The sequence below is a fragment of the Dendropsophus ebraccatus genome, chromosome 1, assembly GCF_027789765.1.
Source record: "Dendropsophus ebraccatus isolate aDenEbr1 chromosome 1, aDenEbr1.pat, whole genome shotgun sequence".
Classification (NCBI taxonomy): Eukaryota; Metazoa; Chordata; class Amphibia; order Anura; family Hylidae; genus Dendropsophus; species Dendropsophus ebraccatus.
In genome coordinates, this window is record NC_091454.1 from 206,394,051 (window position 1) to 206,411,246 (window position 17,196).

At 43.2% G+C, this 17,196-nt stretch overlaps 1 protein-coding gene across 3 annotated transcripts; it reads left to right on the forward strand.

Annotated features, from left to right (window-relative positions):
• Positions 1–822: 822 nt before the first annotated feature.
• LOC138791473 (CD209 antigen-like protein A) lies at positions 823–16,993 on the forward strand. 3 transcript variants are annotated; one of them, XM_069969205.1, is made up of 7 exons: positions 823–998; positions 4,042–4,122; positions 6,221–6,262; positions 8,146–8,178; positions 12,981–13,132; positions 13,869–13,981; positions 16,415–16,993. In XM_069969205.1, exons 1-7 carry the CDS (start codon positions 950–952, stop codon positions 16,533–16,535), a joined length of 591 nt encoding a protein of 196 aa, XP_069825306.1. In that variant the 5' UTR covers positions 823–949; the 3' UTR covers positions 16,536–16,993. The 3 variants fall into 3 exon arrangements, with proteins under 3 accessions (XP_069825306.1, XP_069825317.1, XP_069825328.1); XM_069969216.1 differs by having other exon boundaries at positions 13,893–13,981; XM_069969227.1 differs by lacking the exons at positions 823–998; positions 4,042–4,122 and adding an exon at positions 6,060–6,113.
• The last annotated feature ends 203 nt before the right edge of the window (positions 16,994–17,196 follow it).

Below are 17,196 nucleotides of genomic sequence, written 5' to 3' on the forward strand. Positions count from 1 at the left end.
GGGACACTGTATTATTTTAGTGCCAGTAGCTCCCAAAGTGGGGATTTTTATTTGGGTGCGTAAATATATATATATACAGTGGTGCCTTGGATTACGAGCATAATTCGTTCTGGGACCTTGCTTGTAATCCAAATCCACTCTTAAACCAAAGCAAATTTCCCCATAACAAATCATAGAAATGCAGACAATTGGTTCCACACCCCAAAAATAATGATTTATTATTCTGAATAACATGTAATACAAATGAAACAAACATTCAGAAACAGCAGAATATGTGATATTATAAGCTACTGTACAGTAATGGAGAGGATGTGAAACACAAGGGCCGACAGAGACTGCAGGGAGGAATGAGCAGGGCAGATGTGGGCACATACATGCAGCGCTCTCTGTCCGGGGAGAGAGGGGTTACAGCTATGAAGAGATTACCTCCACAGTCCTGTCCCCTGATGCAAGCCCCAGCCTGAAGTGGATCTGCTATGATTTGGAAGGTGAGGGAGACACCCTGGGTCAGAGTACAGTGCTTTAGACCCCGCTATGCAGACCATGCCCCTCCCCCACTCCCGCTCCCACCCAGTACTGGGAGCTCTTAAACCAAAGCAATGCTCTTAAACCAAGTCACAATTTTGAAAAATTGTGAGCTCTTAAACCAAAACGCTCTTAAACCAAGTTACTCTTAAACCAAGGTACCACTGTATATAGTGATTGTGAATCCCCTGATTGCGGTTTTTGTTCTGTTTTTAAGATTTTTTAAGAAGTTACTTAAATAACATCTGCCGCCTCGTAGGCACTCACTTCTCTTTTCTCTGAGGTCTTCCATGTTTCTAGGAACTATAAACCTATATATGTATATTCATATGCCAGGGTGCCAAGAGACACCCATTCCTGACCAGAAGGTTAAGTACTCTAACTAAAGGATACAGCACAGGACTCCACATCTTACAACCTGACAATGAGAAATAGAGATAAGAGGAATATGCAAGATGATACAGGAAGGAAAGGTAAGTTATGGCAAGATCCTAGTCGCACCGTTCCATAAGATGGGTCCTCACCTTAGTACGAGGGTTCACATAAGAAAATATAGAACGCCCTCTGACTTATTTCTTAACCCCGTAAATCAGCCTGTATTCACTATTGTGTAATCTTAGATCCTTGTATATTTATAGAAAAATGTTGAGTTGCTTTGTAAATATATTGCATTATCCTGAGCTACAGAGCTGTATTCATAATTCTGCTAGTGGAGAACAATTGAATTATTAACCCGGATGTATTAATCTGAAACAATTGGTTGAATTTTTGTCCCAGACAGATAGCAACCAATCACATCTCATGATGAGAAACGAAAGCTGATTGGTTGCCACTTGTCTTAATGTTTTTTGGAGTTTTTTTTTTCTTCCTATATCAGATTACTATAGAGTGTCTGGTGGAAACAATACAGTTTGTACAATGTAGATGGCAGGTGTTATACAGCTTCAGAGAAATTAAGGAATGATGAGAGACTTAAAGGAGTACTCCACTGAGAATCTTTTTCTTTCAAATCAACTGGTTTCAAAAAGTTATATAGTTCTGTAAATTAAAAATCTCCAGTTTTAAATCTATTTAAAAAAAATTCCTGTCTTCCAGTACTTATCAGCTGCTGTTTGTCCTGCATGTCATGGTGTATTCTTTTCAGTCTGACACAGTGCTCTCTGCTGACATCTCTGTCCCAAACAGGAACTGTTTAGATCAATAGCTAATCCCTATAGAAAATCTCTACTGCTCTGGGCAGTTCCTAAAAATGGACAGAGGTGGCAGCAGAGAGCATTGTGTCAGACTGGAAAGAATACTTCCTGCAGGACATACAGCAGCTAATAAGTATGGGAAGATTTGAGATTTTCTATATAACTTTCTGAAGCCAGTTGATTTAAAAAAAATATATATATATATTTCGCTGGAGCACCACTTTGAACTTCAATACAGAGTATACCACAGGATCAGTACAGGATAGTTTATGTGTGTGTGTGTGTGTGTGTGTGTATATATATATATATATATATATATATATATATATATATATATATATATGTATGTCAAAAGAATATATTACTTTAGATCGGTGAGTAATGTATGTACATAGTGACTGTAAAGCATTTAAACAACTTTCACTCCACCCCCTGGCAAAGAGAGGCAACCACTACAGAGCTTCAAAAGGGGTTATTCAGGATTTAGAAAAATATAGCTGCTTTCTTCCAAAAACAGCACCACCAATGTCTTCAGGTTGTATGTGGCAATGCAACTTTGCTTCATTAAATTCAATGTAGCTGAGCTGCAATACCAGATACCAACTGAGGACAAGTGTGGAGCTGTTTCTGGAAGAAAGCGGATACGTTTATGTTCTCCTGGGTAACACATAAAGTTCTTTCGAAGACCCAGATACTTTAATAATAATCTTTACTTTTTGGTAACAGGAATAGATTCAGCCACTTTTTAGCATGATCTTCTTTCACCAACTTGCTGGCGTTATTATGTCAAATAGTCAAAAGGTAACATGTAGCCGACACTAGATGGACTTCAGGACTTTGCTGCATAAGTCCATCAGATGTACTTATTGCTCTCTCGGTATTGGAGCAGGTAGCAGCAGGTAGGGGAAACGAGTTACAGTACGCACAGCATAGTGAGTGAACAGGGGATCAGAAACCTTGGGGGGCAGCTCACTCATTCTGAAGAAAGAAAGGAGACCACAAAAAAGGAAGTTTAAGGGTGCCTTCACACTTACCGTATTATAGCAGATTTGACACTGTTCCAAATGGTGACATTCTCGTAGTGGAATAAAAAATTGCTGCGAGTATATAAGTCATAGAAAATGACAGGACAAAGTATAACAGCGGATTTGCTGCAAAACTTGTAGCATTAAATCCTCTGTGATGCGGTACATGTGAAGGCACTCTTAAAGGGAAAATCTCTTGGGTCATAAAACATCAATATTCTGTTGAAACGTAAACAAACAAAAAAAAATTACTCTCCCCCCCCCCCATGCCAATCTTCTGCTGGAATTTAAAGGGGTTTTCCAGTTAGGTAGAATATATGTTGGATTATTCCCCCTTCTGGAGACTATCAAATTAATTCCATACATGTCTTTACCTTTTCTGTCTTCTTCCCTCAGTTTTGAGCATGCTGCTTTCTGCTGAAGACACAGAAAACTGTGAAAGAGCTGTCCAATCCATCTCTGCTGTCAACCCCCTCCTCCCCCTTGCTTCCCAGACAGCTGATGTTAACAAGTCACTATCTGCAACTCTGTAATGCTGAGAGGATTAATCAGTGGGGAACAGTTACAATAGACTATGCTTGCCGTATCTACCACGCCTTATTTATCATTATTTACGCCTGCTCGCATCAGGTGTAGATTTGGTATGCCGGGCTAAGGTTTGGGCACCCAGCCGGACTCACTAAGAGGTGTGTGCCTCTTAGTGAATCTGGCCGGGGGGGAAGGGGGTGGGGCCTAATTTAAGACCAGCGTACGAGTACACCGGTCTTGATAAATCCCGCCCATTGAGTTCATCAGCAACTTGACCTCAGATTAACCCTTCCAGCATTCCAAAGAAGCTACAAAGTTGAAGATAGGGACTTGTTTACATCAGCTGTCTGGGAAAATGGGTGAAGAGGGGGAGATGGAGAAAAAAAGCTCAAATACAGTTTTCTGTGACCTCAGCAGAAAGCATCAGGCTCTCAGAACTAGGATAAGGAGACTGAAAAGGAAATGGCATGAAATGTATTGTTAGTCTCCAGGAGGGGGGGGTGATTCAACACATATTTTAATTAACCGGATAACCCTTTTAAACTCAGGATCTGTTAGAGAGGTTTTTCCCTCTAGTAGAAGAGTAGAAGCTTCAAAACTGTTATGCCTAGAATAATACATTGATCATGTTATTTATAATGACTTGTAAAGGCTGTATAAAGAATATTAGGCTGTAAGAAAAGTTACACTATTGTATAATGCTTGTATCATGTGATATTATTCTCGGTTCTCAGTTATTATTGTGCTGATCTTCTTCTCGTGTATTTCAGATCGGGTGATTATAGCAGCTCTCATCCTTCTTATATTAGTTCTCATTTTGGCTGGTGTCAAAATTTTCCTCCTAAAATGCTGTGAGTGTTGGTTACTATTTGCTGTTTTAGGGGCTGTATAAACAACGACCACTCCGTGAGGAGTTGTATGTTAACACACTGTTTTTGCTAAACTAACGTCAATTTTATTGAAAGTAACGGCCATTGTTTTCAATCTTTTATGATTCCCATTGAAGTAAATGCAAAGAACGGTCATCAGTTTACACAACGTATAGAATAACGTGTGACATTAATGTTTATAATATCAACATAATTTCCCACATAGTATTTAGTTATGGACATCATTTTTTAATCATCAATTCTATTTAAGTTTTTAATGGCCAACTTGGAATCTGAACCTAAATATTGAACCTACGGCTGTTACAGTGATACCAGCCACCAAAGTATGGTAAATGGCCAGTGTTTTAGAGACAAAACAATGTATGGAAAAACCGCTGTGTGAACATAGCCATAGGGCCTGTTCACACTGAAAAAAAGCGGCGGAATTCCATGGTGGGAATTCCCACCTCCCTCAATGTCACACAGTGTCTCTATGGGATGGCTTGCACACCTCCACTTCCGTAACTCTGTCATGTAATGTCTTTGAGTGGAGAGCGGCGGGAGCGGAGGCGCGCGAGCCATCCCATAGAGAAACTGAGGTGCGCGATAATACAGATCGGGAGAAAAAGGAGCGTTGCACCTCACACCTATGGCTGACACTAATGCCACTTGGCTACATTTAAAAAACAACGGCAGGATGTTGGTATATAATTTGATCAAACCATATTGCCCCATGTACCACGTGCAGGTCCCCTGATTCACATGGGTCCCTGCACTAAGTCACCACCGTGTCGATCAGCGACCAACCACCCCGCAAAGCGTGCACAAACAGGGAAGGGAGGCCATAGAATGGCCCTGCAACCCCACTGTCACAGGACCAATACCTAAGGACCCCCCCCCCCCCATAACCCAGCAGGCGCCGCTGGCGGAGAAGGCTGCCGCCAAACAACACAAGTGTGAACTGAGGCGCGCGAGCTTCCGCTGATTTTACCCTTAAAGAATAAACACTCTAGTTAATAAAGTCCTGTGATTACAGCAGCCTTGGCAAAGTGAGACGGTCTGTGGGAGTGTAGGAGGGAAAGTAAAACAGCAAGCTTGTTGATCCAAGAAACTAAAGGAAATACTATGTGTGAACATAGCCTACCTGTAGCATGTCAGACAATGACAACAACTTTCTGTTAGTCAATAAATTATAATAGTATCGTGTTGGCTTGTTTGTTGTCAACCAGGAGTAATAAGCATTGAGATAATCAACCACAAAAACTAATCCACCCAGCATGTAGGGCAAGATTTATCAAACCATGTGCACAGGAACAGTGGAACAGTCGCCCATAGCAACCAATCAGATTCCAGCTTTAATTTTTCAGAGGTCTTTTTAAACATGAAAGAAGCAATCTGATTGGCTGTAATCTCATTGCTATGGGCAACTGCTTCACTATTTCTTTACACCAGGTTGTATTATTAACGGTTAATAAGGGGGTTGTAACGGGGGGTCGGGAGCCTGTCACCCCGGCATGGGGGGGTGACAGGCTCCCGACCCCCCGTTACAACCCCCTATACTCACCTCATCCCGCCTGGTCCCGTTTCCTGATCCGGTCGGGTCACGGAGATATGAGCGCCCGAAGCCCGGCGCGCGCGCTCACAGGAGAGTCCGATGCCCATAGAGAATGACGGAGCATCGGACTCCCCATTCATTCTCTATGAGCGTCGGACTCTCCTGTCAGCGCGCGCGCCGGGCTTCGGGCTCTCATATCTCCGTGACCTGACAGCATCAGGAAGCGGGACCCGGCGGAATCAGATGAGTATAGGGGGCTGTAACAGGGGGTCGGGAGCCTGTCACCCCGGCACGGGGGGTGACAGGTCTCCTTTTAAGACTTTAGGTGGATTGTTTTTGTTTTTTTGTCTTTGATTTATCTGTTGGTGAATGAAGAAGGCAAAGAAGAATTAACATGTAAAAACTATGGGTCTGAGAGGTCGGATGGACAGAGTCCTATCTACATTACGGCCAACGATAAACTGTACATTGAATGGCAAAATAGTCGGAAATTGTCTTCTCACAGCTCTGCTATTTACTCCACAGATTTGGAAACGAGTGAAGGGATGTCACATCTAAAGAATCATAGTAAGTGTCCTCCACATCATACACTGTGGGGGAGATTTATCAAACATGGTGTAAAGTGAAACTGGCTCAGTTGCCCCTAGCAACCAATCAGATTCCACCTTTCATTTTCCAAAGAGTGTGTGAGGAATGAAAGGTGGAATCTGATTGGTTGCTAGGGGCAACTGAGCCAGTTTACACCATGTTTGATAAATCTCGCCCTATGTTCCTTGGTGTATTCCTCAGTAGCACCTGTATATAGTACTGGCAGGAAGGTTACAATTTTCTCCTGTCAGTTCTATCTAATTCAGGGAAATAACTTCCAGTGATGTCATGCATTGGCCGTATTTTGGGGCGTCACTAGAGATGGCCGGGCCCCATAGCAAACTTTTGTAGCACCTCAAAGGCCCTCTCGGCCACCGTGTGCTGCAGTGCTTTGTGTGGGAGAGCACCTCCGGTAGCTACGGTCCTAATCTGTGCAGGATATACCGGTATATGACGTATGGGAGTGCCGAGGTTTTCTACCTCTGTGTGCATAGTGATATTCCACTTTTGTCTGTTTTGTCTGTTTTACACCTTTATGGTACTCGTGTTATTGAAATATATTTCTATTAAAGACTATGCCTATTTTATGTATCTTCTGACATCTTCACCTCAGCCAATTGGTGATATTCTGACCTGTAAATACAGCTTATGCGGCTTTGACAGCCACTCCCTGTATACAGAACATCATACCAGTGACGATCCATGTGCAGGGCGTATATCAAGGACTAAGCATAGCAATTATCTGCATGCTCATCTAATGTTCCAGCTGAGGGAAGATGCATTTGTAGTGTGGCTGGGCCATATGGTGCCAAGAACTTATTACAGTATGATAAAGCTCAAAGGTTTCATAGGGCAATTCTATACTTCTTAGACTGGCATCACTGATGAGGGAGCTGCACAGATGGTAAGGCCTTGTAGGCTGGTCCTGGGCATAAATAATGTGTGTGTTATATTTCCTGCTGGTATATAATTATGTATGTGTTATATTTATATATTCAGTACACAGTATATTGCAGTATATACGCTGCTAGTATATATGTATGTATGTATGTGTTCTATTTACATATGCAGTATATACATTGCTGGTATATATTTATGTATGTGTTCTATTTACATATGCAGTATATACATTGCTGGTAAATATTTATGTATGTGTTCTATTTATATATCTAGTATATACATTGCTGGTATATATTTATGTATGTGTTCTATTTACATATGCAGTATATACACTGCGTGTGTGTGTCTGTGTGTGTGTATATATATATATATATATATATATATATATATATATATTGATGTGTGCAGTGATCTCACTTCTGTTATATATTTATACCTCACACAGCAACGAATCACAGCTCAGCTTTCATTTTACTAGAGTGGAAAACTGCGTTTTTGTTGCTATGGGCAGTTTACTATTCCAGTTTCTATTTTACACACATTAATAAATCAAGGCCAATGGCTTTGTACCAGGACCACAGGGGCAACAAATTGCAGACTTTCTTTTCTACATAATTTGAGAATAATTTGACTAATTCGTGTTCTGGGCCATGGTTAGGTGCTTTGGTAATGATTCCCAATTAAGTTAGCAGAACACTTATCAGATCATATAAATGGTATAAACTCCCAGAAAGAAAAAACAAATCACCAGAGGAAATTTAAAGCTTATTCACCTTTGAGAAAAAACAACCTCATATGATTTCTTTTTGAATAATGGCTAGAACCATAATGTAATTGTGCTAAGCTTTCCATGAAGTAGAAACGCACCAGTGTTATACACTTTACAGTGCTATATACAGTAGTTTATCCATATACTCTACCTTTCTTAGTGAAGTAATATGAATATCTGAATTTATTTTCAGCGAATGACCAATGGATTGACCAAGTGGATTTAGGTGAGTCTTTCAGACGATTCTCATCAAGTCTCAGAAATCCCTTTTGCATAATTTTCTAAAATACTAGTTAAGGGGGTTCACTGGTTTGGCCAATCCCTACTTCTTAGACGGGTCTAATGACAATAAGCTGGTTACAAAGACCGTCCCTGCTGGGATCTCCAATAATTATCTGTAACCTGTGGGGAAATCTGGTAAAAAAGTATTCTATTTCCCACCAGCGCTACCTTAGGGGAAATTAAGCATTGCATGGTGTCCCCTCAATCAATCAATTATTTGTATAATGCAGGACAAGAGAGGTCCTCCAAAGCAAGAGATGCTCTTTGTAATTCCTAGCCAAGAGTTAAGGATCCTGAACAAAACACCCTCTCGCTCTATTAACTTAAATGCTCTAATAGAAATTTTTCTTTTTCAAATTTATATATTATTTTAACCCATGTAAAGTCTAGTTCCTGTAAATTTATGTGTGAATGCTCTATACCCAACTACCGCCATGTTTTATCCCTCATATGTATATATGAAACTAAGATATTGGGATTAGAGATGATTGAACAGCGCCGATGTTCAGGTTTCGTACGAACTCGAACCATCGGCATTTGACTCCCGCTGCCTTCCCGTCCCGTGGGGAAGGTGGAGACAGCCCGAGTCCCATCTGGAAAACAGAATACAACCTATGACCCAGGCTGTATACCTGTTTTCCAGGCAGAATTCAGGTTGTCTCCACCCTCCCCACGGAACGGGAAGGCGGCGGGAGTCAAATGCCGATGGTTCGAGTTCGTACGAACATCGGCGCTGTTCGATCATCTCTAATTGGGATACTTTTGGCAGGGTTCTCCCACTAGATGTCTGGGGAAATAATAAGAGTCTGTTCACATTTGTTTCCATCTTCCATACTGACCTCAAAACATGAAAATATATATATGTCAGTCTCTTCAATGGATTTTGTCTAACGCATTTGTGGTTACCTTCCTTGGTGAACACTTTGAGTGATGGATAGGAAAAGGTTGCCTATAGCATAGCTTCCAGCTAGGATATCAAATAGTTTTCTGGATCTCAACTTCCTGTCCTCCTATTAGTGTGGCAAAAGAGGAAACATACTACTGGGTTAAAGCGGTAACCTAGCACTTAAAAAACTTTTTGTATGTTGCTGCCTTTATATAAAACATAATAAACATCTTATTCTTACCTGTGTCTCTGGGTACTGTACTGATCGCAGCAGTCACTACTGCAGGCAAACCCATCTCGGTAGCAATAGCCCTCTCAGCTGATCACTGGCCGGGCCGGGGAGCTGTCCTGTATCAGTCAGTGATTGACTGAGCTGGCTGTCACTTCCGGGAATAGTTAGTCTGTGAAAGTGGCGGTGGCTGCGGTCAGTGGGGGAAACACTTGGTGGAGCGAGGGTAGTGTAGGGGCCGTGTATGGGACCTTGTCTAAATAGTGTGGTACTCTGCTGGGATTGTAGTGTGGATACTTGAAAGAAAAACGTATTGTACTTACGAATATATAGGGTCCTAAAATATCCTGGGCATGGGCCCTCTGAGTGCCATCATAAGCGGATAGTAATATTGCCTCCTGCTGTGCTCCCATATAGTAATAATGCCCCTTGCGGTTCCCCCTTATAGTAATAATCAGAGCCGTTTTAATACATTGGTGGGCCCAGTGCACAGCCCTCAAGAGTGGGCCCCCCCCTTCCCTTTCGGCACATTGTATAATGTACTGAATTTGCCCCCACACTGTATCAAGAGCCCCAATACATACAGTAGTTACCTTATAACACTATTTCCACCATACAGTGATTACATATTACATAAAAACTGCACTGAACAAAACAGAAAGATATCACCAATGATACCATTACATAATACTGCCACATCATGACCCCTAACACTACAACCCTATAACAGAGTGCAGTTACATCCAGTGACTCACCGGGGGCGTCTTCTCCGATCAGAGTCTGTCACCTTTTCTTTTTCTCTCCATCCAGCCTGGGCCACCTTGAAGTCTTCTCCTGGCTGTGAATCTTCTCTCCAGAATCTGCCAGACAAATATTTTAGGCTCCAACACATACAGTAGTTAGGTCCCTTGTACCCCTATACAGTAGTTACACCCCTCTGTACCCCTACATAGTTACACCCCTCTGTGCCTCCATAGTTTTAAGGTGTCCCTGTAGTATATAGCCCCTCATGTGCTCCTCCAGTTATATACAGCCCTCCTGTGCGCTCCCCCATTAGTATATAGCCCCCCTGTGCACTCTCCCCAGTAGTATATAGCCCCCCCCGTGCTCTCCCACAATAGTATATAGCCCCCCTGTGCTCTCCCACAATAGTATATAGCCCCCCTGTGTTCTCCCCCAATAGTATATAGCCCCCCTGTGCTCTCCAATAGTATATAGACCCCTATGCTCTCCCACAATAGTATATAGCCCCCCTGTGCTCTCCCCCAATAGTATATAGCCCCCCTGTGCTCCCCCAATAGTATATAGCCCCCTTTGCTCTCCCCAATAGTATATAGCCCCCCTGTGCTCTCCATAATATATAGCCCCCCTGTGCTCTCCCCCATAGTAAATAGACCCCTGTGCTCTCCCACAATAGTATATAGCCCCCTGTGCTCTCCCACAATAGTATATAGACCCCTGTGCTCTCCCCCAATAGTATATAGCCCCCATGTGCTCTCCAATAGTATATAGACCCCTATGCTCTCCCACAATAGTATATAGCCCCCCTGTGCTCTCCCCCAATAGTATATAGCCCCCCTGTGCTCCCCCAATAGTATATAGCCCCCTGTGCTCTCCCCAATAGTATATAGCCCCCCTGTGCTCTCCATAATATATAGCCCCCCTGTGCTCTCCCCCATAGTATATAGACCCCTGTGCTCCTAAATAGTATATAGCTCCCTGTGCTCCCCAATAGTATATAGCTCCCCTGTGCTCCCCAATAGTATATAGCTCCCCTGTGCTCCCCAATAGTATATAGCTCCCCTGTGCTCCCCCATAGTATATAGCCCCCTGTGCTCCCCCATAGTATATAGCCCCCTGTGCTCCCCAGTAGTATATAGCTCCCCTGTGCTCCCCAGTAGTATATAGCTCCCCTGTGCTCCCCAGTAGTATATAGCTCCCCTGTGCTCCCCCATAGTATATAGCTTCCCTGTGCTCCCCAAAGTATATAGACCCCTGTGCTCCCCAGTAGTATATAGTCCCCTGTGCTCCCCCATAGTATATAGCTCTCCTGTGCTCCCCCATAGTATATAGCTCCCCTGTGCTCCCCATAGTATATAGCTCCCCTGTGCTCCCCATAGTATATAGACCCCTGTGCTCCCCATAGTATATAGACCCCTGTGCTCCCCAGTAGTATATAGTCCCCTGTGCTCCCCCATAGTATATAGCTCCCCTGTGCTCCCCCATAGTATATAGCCCCCTGTGCTCCCCCATAGTATATAACTCCCCTGTGCTCCCCCATAGTATATAGCTCCCCTGTGCTCCCCCATAGTATATAGCTCCCCTGTGCTCCCCCATAGTATATAGCCCCCTGTGCTCCCCCATAGTATATAGCCCCCTGTGCTCCCCCATAGTATATAGCCCCCTAAGCTCCCCCATTGTATATAGCTCCCTGTGCTCCCCAGTAGTATATAGCCCCCTGTGCTCCCCAGTAGTATATAGCCCCCTGTGCTCCCCCATAGTATATAGCCCCCTGTGCTCCCCCATAGTATATAGCCCCCTGTGCTCCCCCATAGTATATAGCTCCCCTGTGCTCCCCAGTACTATATAGCCCCCTGTGCTCCCCAGTAGTATATAGCCCCCTGTGCTCCCCCATAGTATATAGCCCCTTGTGCTCCCCCATAGTATATAGCTCCCCTGTGCTCCCCAGTAGTATATAGCCCCCTGTGCTCCCCCATAGTATATAGCCCCCCAACCCATAGTATATAGCCCCCTGTGCTCCCCCATAGTATATAGCCCCCTGTGCTCCCCCATAGTATATAGCTCCCCTGTGCTCCCCAATAGTATATGCGCTCCCCCTCCCATATAACATTGAAAAAAAAAAAAACACTTTTACTCACCTAGGTCCACGCGCTCCTCTTCTCTTCCCTCTTGAGGCCGCACTTCCTGCAGTCACAAGAGGCTGCACTCCCCTTACCCTCGCGCCGACGCTCCAGAGTGCGGCCTCTTGTGACCGCAGGAAGTGCGGCCACAAGAGTGACTGACAGGGAGGGAGCCAATGGCTCTCTCTCTGTCAGTGTCGCTGCTGCTGCAGCGCGCGAGGGCAGCGGCGGACATGGCGCTCCCCCCTGACAGGCTGGTGGCCTGAGCCCTGTGCGACCGCATTGGTCGCACATAGCAACGGCCGGCCTGCTCGGGGGGCCCCTTTAACCAGTGGGCCCGGTGCACGTGCACCATGTGCCCTCTGGTTAAAGCGGCCCTGGTAATAATAGCTCCTGCTGTCCCTTCCGTGTAGTAATAATGCCCCCGGTGTGCCTCCCATGTAGTAATAATGACCCCTCTGCTGTGCCTCCTGCCTGCAATTAACCCGACTGCCATCCCCACACACACTACCCTAACTGACCCTCCACACACACACTACCCCCACCAGCGGCGATCTGAGAGCCAGATGCGGCCATCAAAAGAGCCACATCTGGCTTTCAAAACCGGGGCAGCAGGCATTTTATCCAGGGCATGATACAGTATATATATATATTTTATATATTTTGCATATATCTTCGCCTTCTGCCCCACCATTTTGGACACCGCCAGGTAGGGTAGTCCTAGGTCTCTTTTTTACTAAGCAACTGCAGTATTCTCAATTCTCTTCTAGAATCTAACTGTATGCCGTGTCCTGCTGGCTGGAAAATGAGTAGATGTTCCTGTTACTATGTCTCTGAGGAAGAAATAACCTGGGAGGAGGCTCGAGATGAATGCTACAAAAACAACTCTGTTCTCGTAATGATAAAGGATAAAGCTGAATGGGTAAGGGCTGTATACAGAAAACAACCAACACCGAGTAACAAGTACTTGTGAAGTGTAAAGAAAATGATCCCCCTAAACAAAGTCCAGTGAGACCAAACTGGACAACAGAAGTCTCTTCATTATCAAATAGAGTCACATTTGTGAGTGGGCTGTGCGAAAATTATGGCACAACTGCAAACCAACAAAGCAGGAGTGTTGCTAGGGTCCTATAACATCCGGGACATGAGCCCTCCGAGTTGCATCGGCACGGAGAGCAGGCGGGCAGAGCGGGCGGGTGGGTGGGACACACTCAGGGCCAGCCTCAGGGTAGATGTCAACCAAATAAACCCCCACATGAGATGCAGCTTCAGTCTGTCTCCTTATAAACAGAAAAGCATCATATAGGACACACTAGAGAGTCTACTGATCTCAGAAGGTTATACAATGACTTCAATTCAAAAATCTTAAGTCTTCCAGGACTAATCACCTGCTGTATCTTATGCAGAAAGTGGTATATTATTTCCAGTCTATGTTTGAATAGAAGTAATTTACAAATATAAATATATAACTTTCTGACACCAATTAATTTAAAAACTCAGACTCACACTATCTATGTACCTTGCATGCCTGTTCCATACTGACTTGATGGTTATCTATCTATCTATCTATCTATCTATCTATCTCCTATCTATCTATCTATCTATCTATCTATCTATCTATCTATCTATCTATCTATCATTGCGGCTAATGTTTCTAGGATACCTTGAATAAATTTTTTAAGAATAGAAGAAGATATTGGATTGGACTCCTACGAGACCCAGAAGCAACTAATGTCTGGAAGTGGCTGGATGGGACACAAGCCACCTTTACGTAAGTGCTGGGTAATAGGCTTTTGTAAGACAGTCTAATAGAATAATTTAATAGAGTTCAATAGATTAAAAATTATACTTACTCTTCTTGATGCACTGGTGGGCAGTAAGTAGGGTCAGCATAGTTTCTTTTTTCTATATAAATGTCGGTATCAGCACATGTACCTTCCCTTTAAAGCGACTCTGTATCCACCAACCTACCTCACCAACCACTAGTACCATCCATTTGATGAGAGTAAATCCCTACCGGTTGTGCCTTGAGAATACGTCCGGTGCCTTAGTTAGAGCAAAAAAATGATCTTTTAATCTGCAGCACTGGGTCATACTGGCGTGGAAAAGAGTGTATGTGCCCCAGGTCTGTGACGCCTCTCCTTCATTCCTCCCCTCCCTCCTCATCATTAGGAACACCCCCAGGGAAGATTTTTATCCATCGCTCCTCTAAACAGTGCACCTGTGTCACTATGTCAAGTGATTGATAGAAATCCTACCTGGGGGCGTTCCTAACAATGAGGAGGGTGGAGAAGAAAAAAGGAGAGGCATCACAGACCTGGGGCACAGACACTCTAGGCCACGCCAGTATGGCACAGTGCTGCAAGTTGAAAAGTAATTTTTTTTGCTCTAACCAAGGCATCGGGCACATTTTAAAGGACACGACCAGTAAGGATTTACTCTCATCAAACAGATGGCGCTAATAGTTTGGTGGGGTGGGTTGGTGGATACAGAGTCGTTTTAAGTCAAGTCGAGGCTGAGGTGGGACACCTCTGTGGCCCCTGATGGGTTGAGCGGAATGGTACTTGTGTTCAAACATACACAAAAAATGTCAGCACAGCGGGGGTCGACATCAAGACAGCGACAACAGAAGGGGAGGAGGAAGGGTACAAATGTATATTTAAAAACAGATCGAAAGAAAAATTACCTGGAATATTCTCCATAACTGGATATGACAGCACACATGTCTGAAAAGATGCAGTGTAGGTGTTATTGGTCTAATAGCTGACATAACAATGTATAGACCTATCAGTGTAGTCGGGACTGGATCAGCCTATAATAATGTATAGACCTATCAGTGTAGTCAGGACTGTATCAGTCTATAATAACAATGTATAGACCTATCAGTGTAGACAGGACTGGATCAGTCTGTAATAACAATGTATAGACCTATCAGTGTAGTCAGGGCTGGATCAGTCTATAATAATAATGTATAGACCTATCAGTGTAGTCAGGACTGGATCAGTCTGTAATAACAATGTATAGACCTACTGTATCAGTGTAGTCAGGACTGGATCAGTCTATAATAACAGTGTATAGATCTATCAGTGTAGTCAGGACTGGATCAGTCTGTAATAACAATGTATAGACCTATCAGTGTAGTCAGGACTGGATCAGTCTGTAATAACAATGTATAGACCTATCAGTGTAGTCAGGACTGGATCAGTCTGTAATAACAATGTATAGACCTATCAGTGTAGTCAGGACTGGATCAGTCTATAATAACAATGTATAGACCTATCAGTGTAGTCAGGACTGGATCAGTCTATAATAACAATGTATAGACCTACTGTATCAGTGTAGTCAGGACTGGATCAGTCTATAATAACAGTGTATAGATCTATCAGTGTAGTCAGGACTGGATCAGTCTATAATAACAGTGTATAGATCTATCAGTGTAGTCAGGACTGGATCAGTCTGTAATAACAATGTATAGACCTATCAGTGTAGTCAGGACTGGATCAGTCTGTAATAACAATGTATAGACCTATCAGTGTAGTCAGGACTGGATCAGTCTATAATAACAATGTATAGACCTATCAGTGTAGTCAGGACTGGATCAGTCTATAATAACAATGTATAGACCTATCAGTGTAGTCAGGACTGGATCAGTCTGTAATAACAATGTATAGACCTACTGTATCAGTGTAGTCAGGACTGGATCAGTCTATAATAACAGTGTATAGACCTATCAGTGTAGTAAGGACTGGATCAGCCTATAATAATGTATAGACCTATCAGTGTAGTCAGGACTGGATCAGTCTGTAATAACAATGTATAGATCTATCAGTGTAGTCAGGGCTGGATCAGTCTATAATAATAATGTATAGATCTATCAGTGTAGTTAGATATATATCAGTCTATAATAACCATGTATAGACCTATCAGTGTAGTCAGGACTGGATCAGTCTATAATAACAATGTATAGACCTATCAGTGTAGTCAGGACTGGATCAGTCTGTAATAACAATGTATAGACCTACTGTATCAGTGTAGTCAGGACTGGATCAGTCTGTAATGACGATAAACCACTTGTCATTCAGTAAGATCTATAGACGAGGACAGACGTGTCTGCTGATTGTATCGTTGGTTCTTACCATCCATTGCTTTATATTACACTTCCCTTTTTTCACATTTCCTTTTGTTTGTTTTCATTCATTCACAGTAACTGGGGGGTTAATCAGCCCGACAATTACCTCAATCGTGAGAACTGCGGAGAAACCAAATCCGGACCCTGGAATGACCGACACTGTCCTGAAAAGTTGTTTTATATTTGTAAAAAATAAGAACCTGCTATACTATATACAATATATATTTCTTTTTACATTTGATAGAGCGGCCTTTGAGCCAATCTGGGCACCAGTGCATATATTGATAACCTACAACCTGGCATCCCACTGACCAACTATTTGGCAGCACTGCCGCAGACAGAATTTCACAGTAAATTAAGCCAGAAGCAGAGAGCTCCGATTACTGTGTAGTGGTTGTGCTGTGTTACTGCAGCTTTAAGGGGCAGTTCACCCCCCAAAATATTTATTTCATATCAACTGGTGCCAGAGATTTGTAATTTACTTCTATTAAAAGATCTCAAGTCTTCCAGTACTTACCAGCTGCTGTATGTCCTGCAGGAAGTGGTGCATTCTCTCCAGTCTGACACAGTGCTCTCTGCTGCCATCTCTGTCCGGAACGGTCCAGTACAGTAACAAATCCCCAAAGAAAACCTCTCTTACTATACAATGACTAAATAATATAATTAGAGCCTGTTCACAATGAGGAATAGGCAAGGAATTTCAGGTGGAATTTGTGTCTAATTTCTCTTGAAATTCCGCCCAAATAATTTGAACAGAGCAATGTCCCATTGTGTTCCGTGGATCTTTCCTCGGATCACATTCCGCCAAGGATCTGCTTTCCATCCAAAGGATTGACATGTTAGTTCTTTGAGCAGAT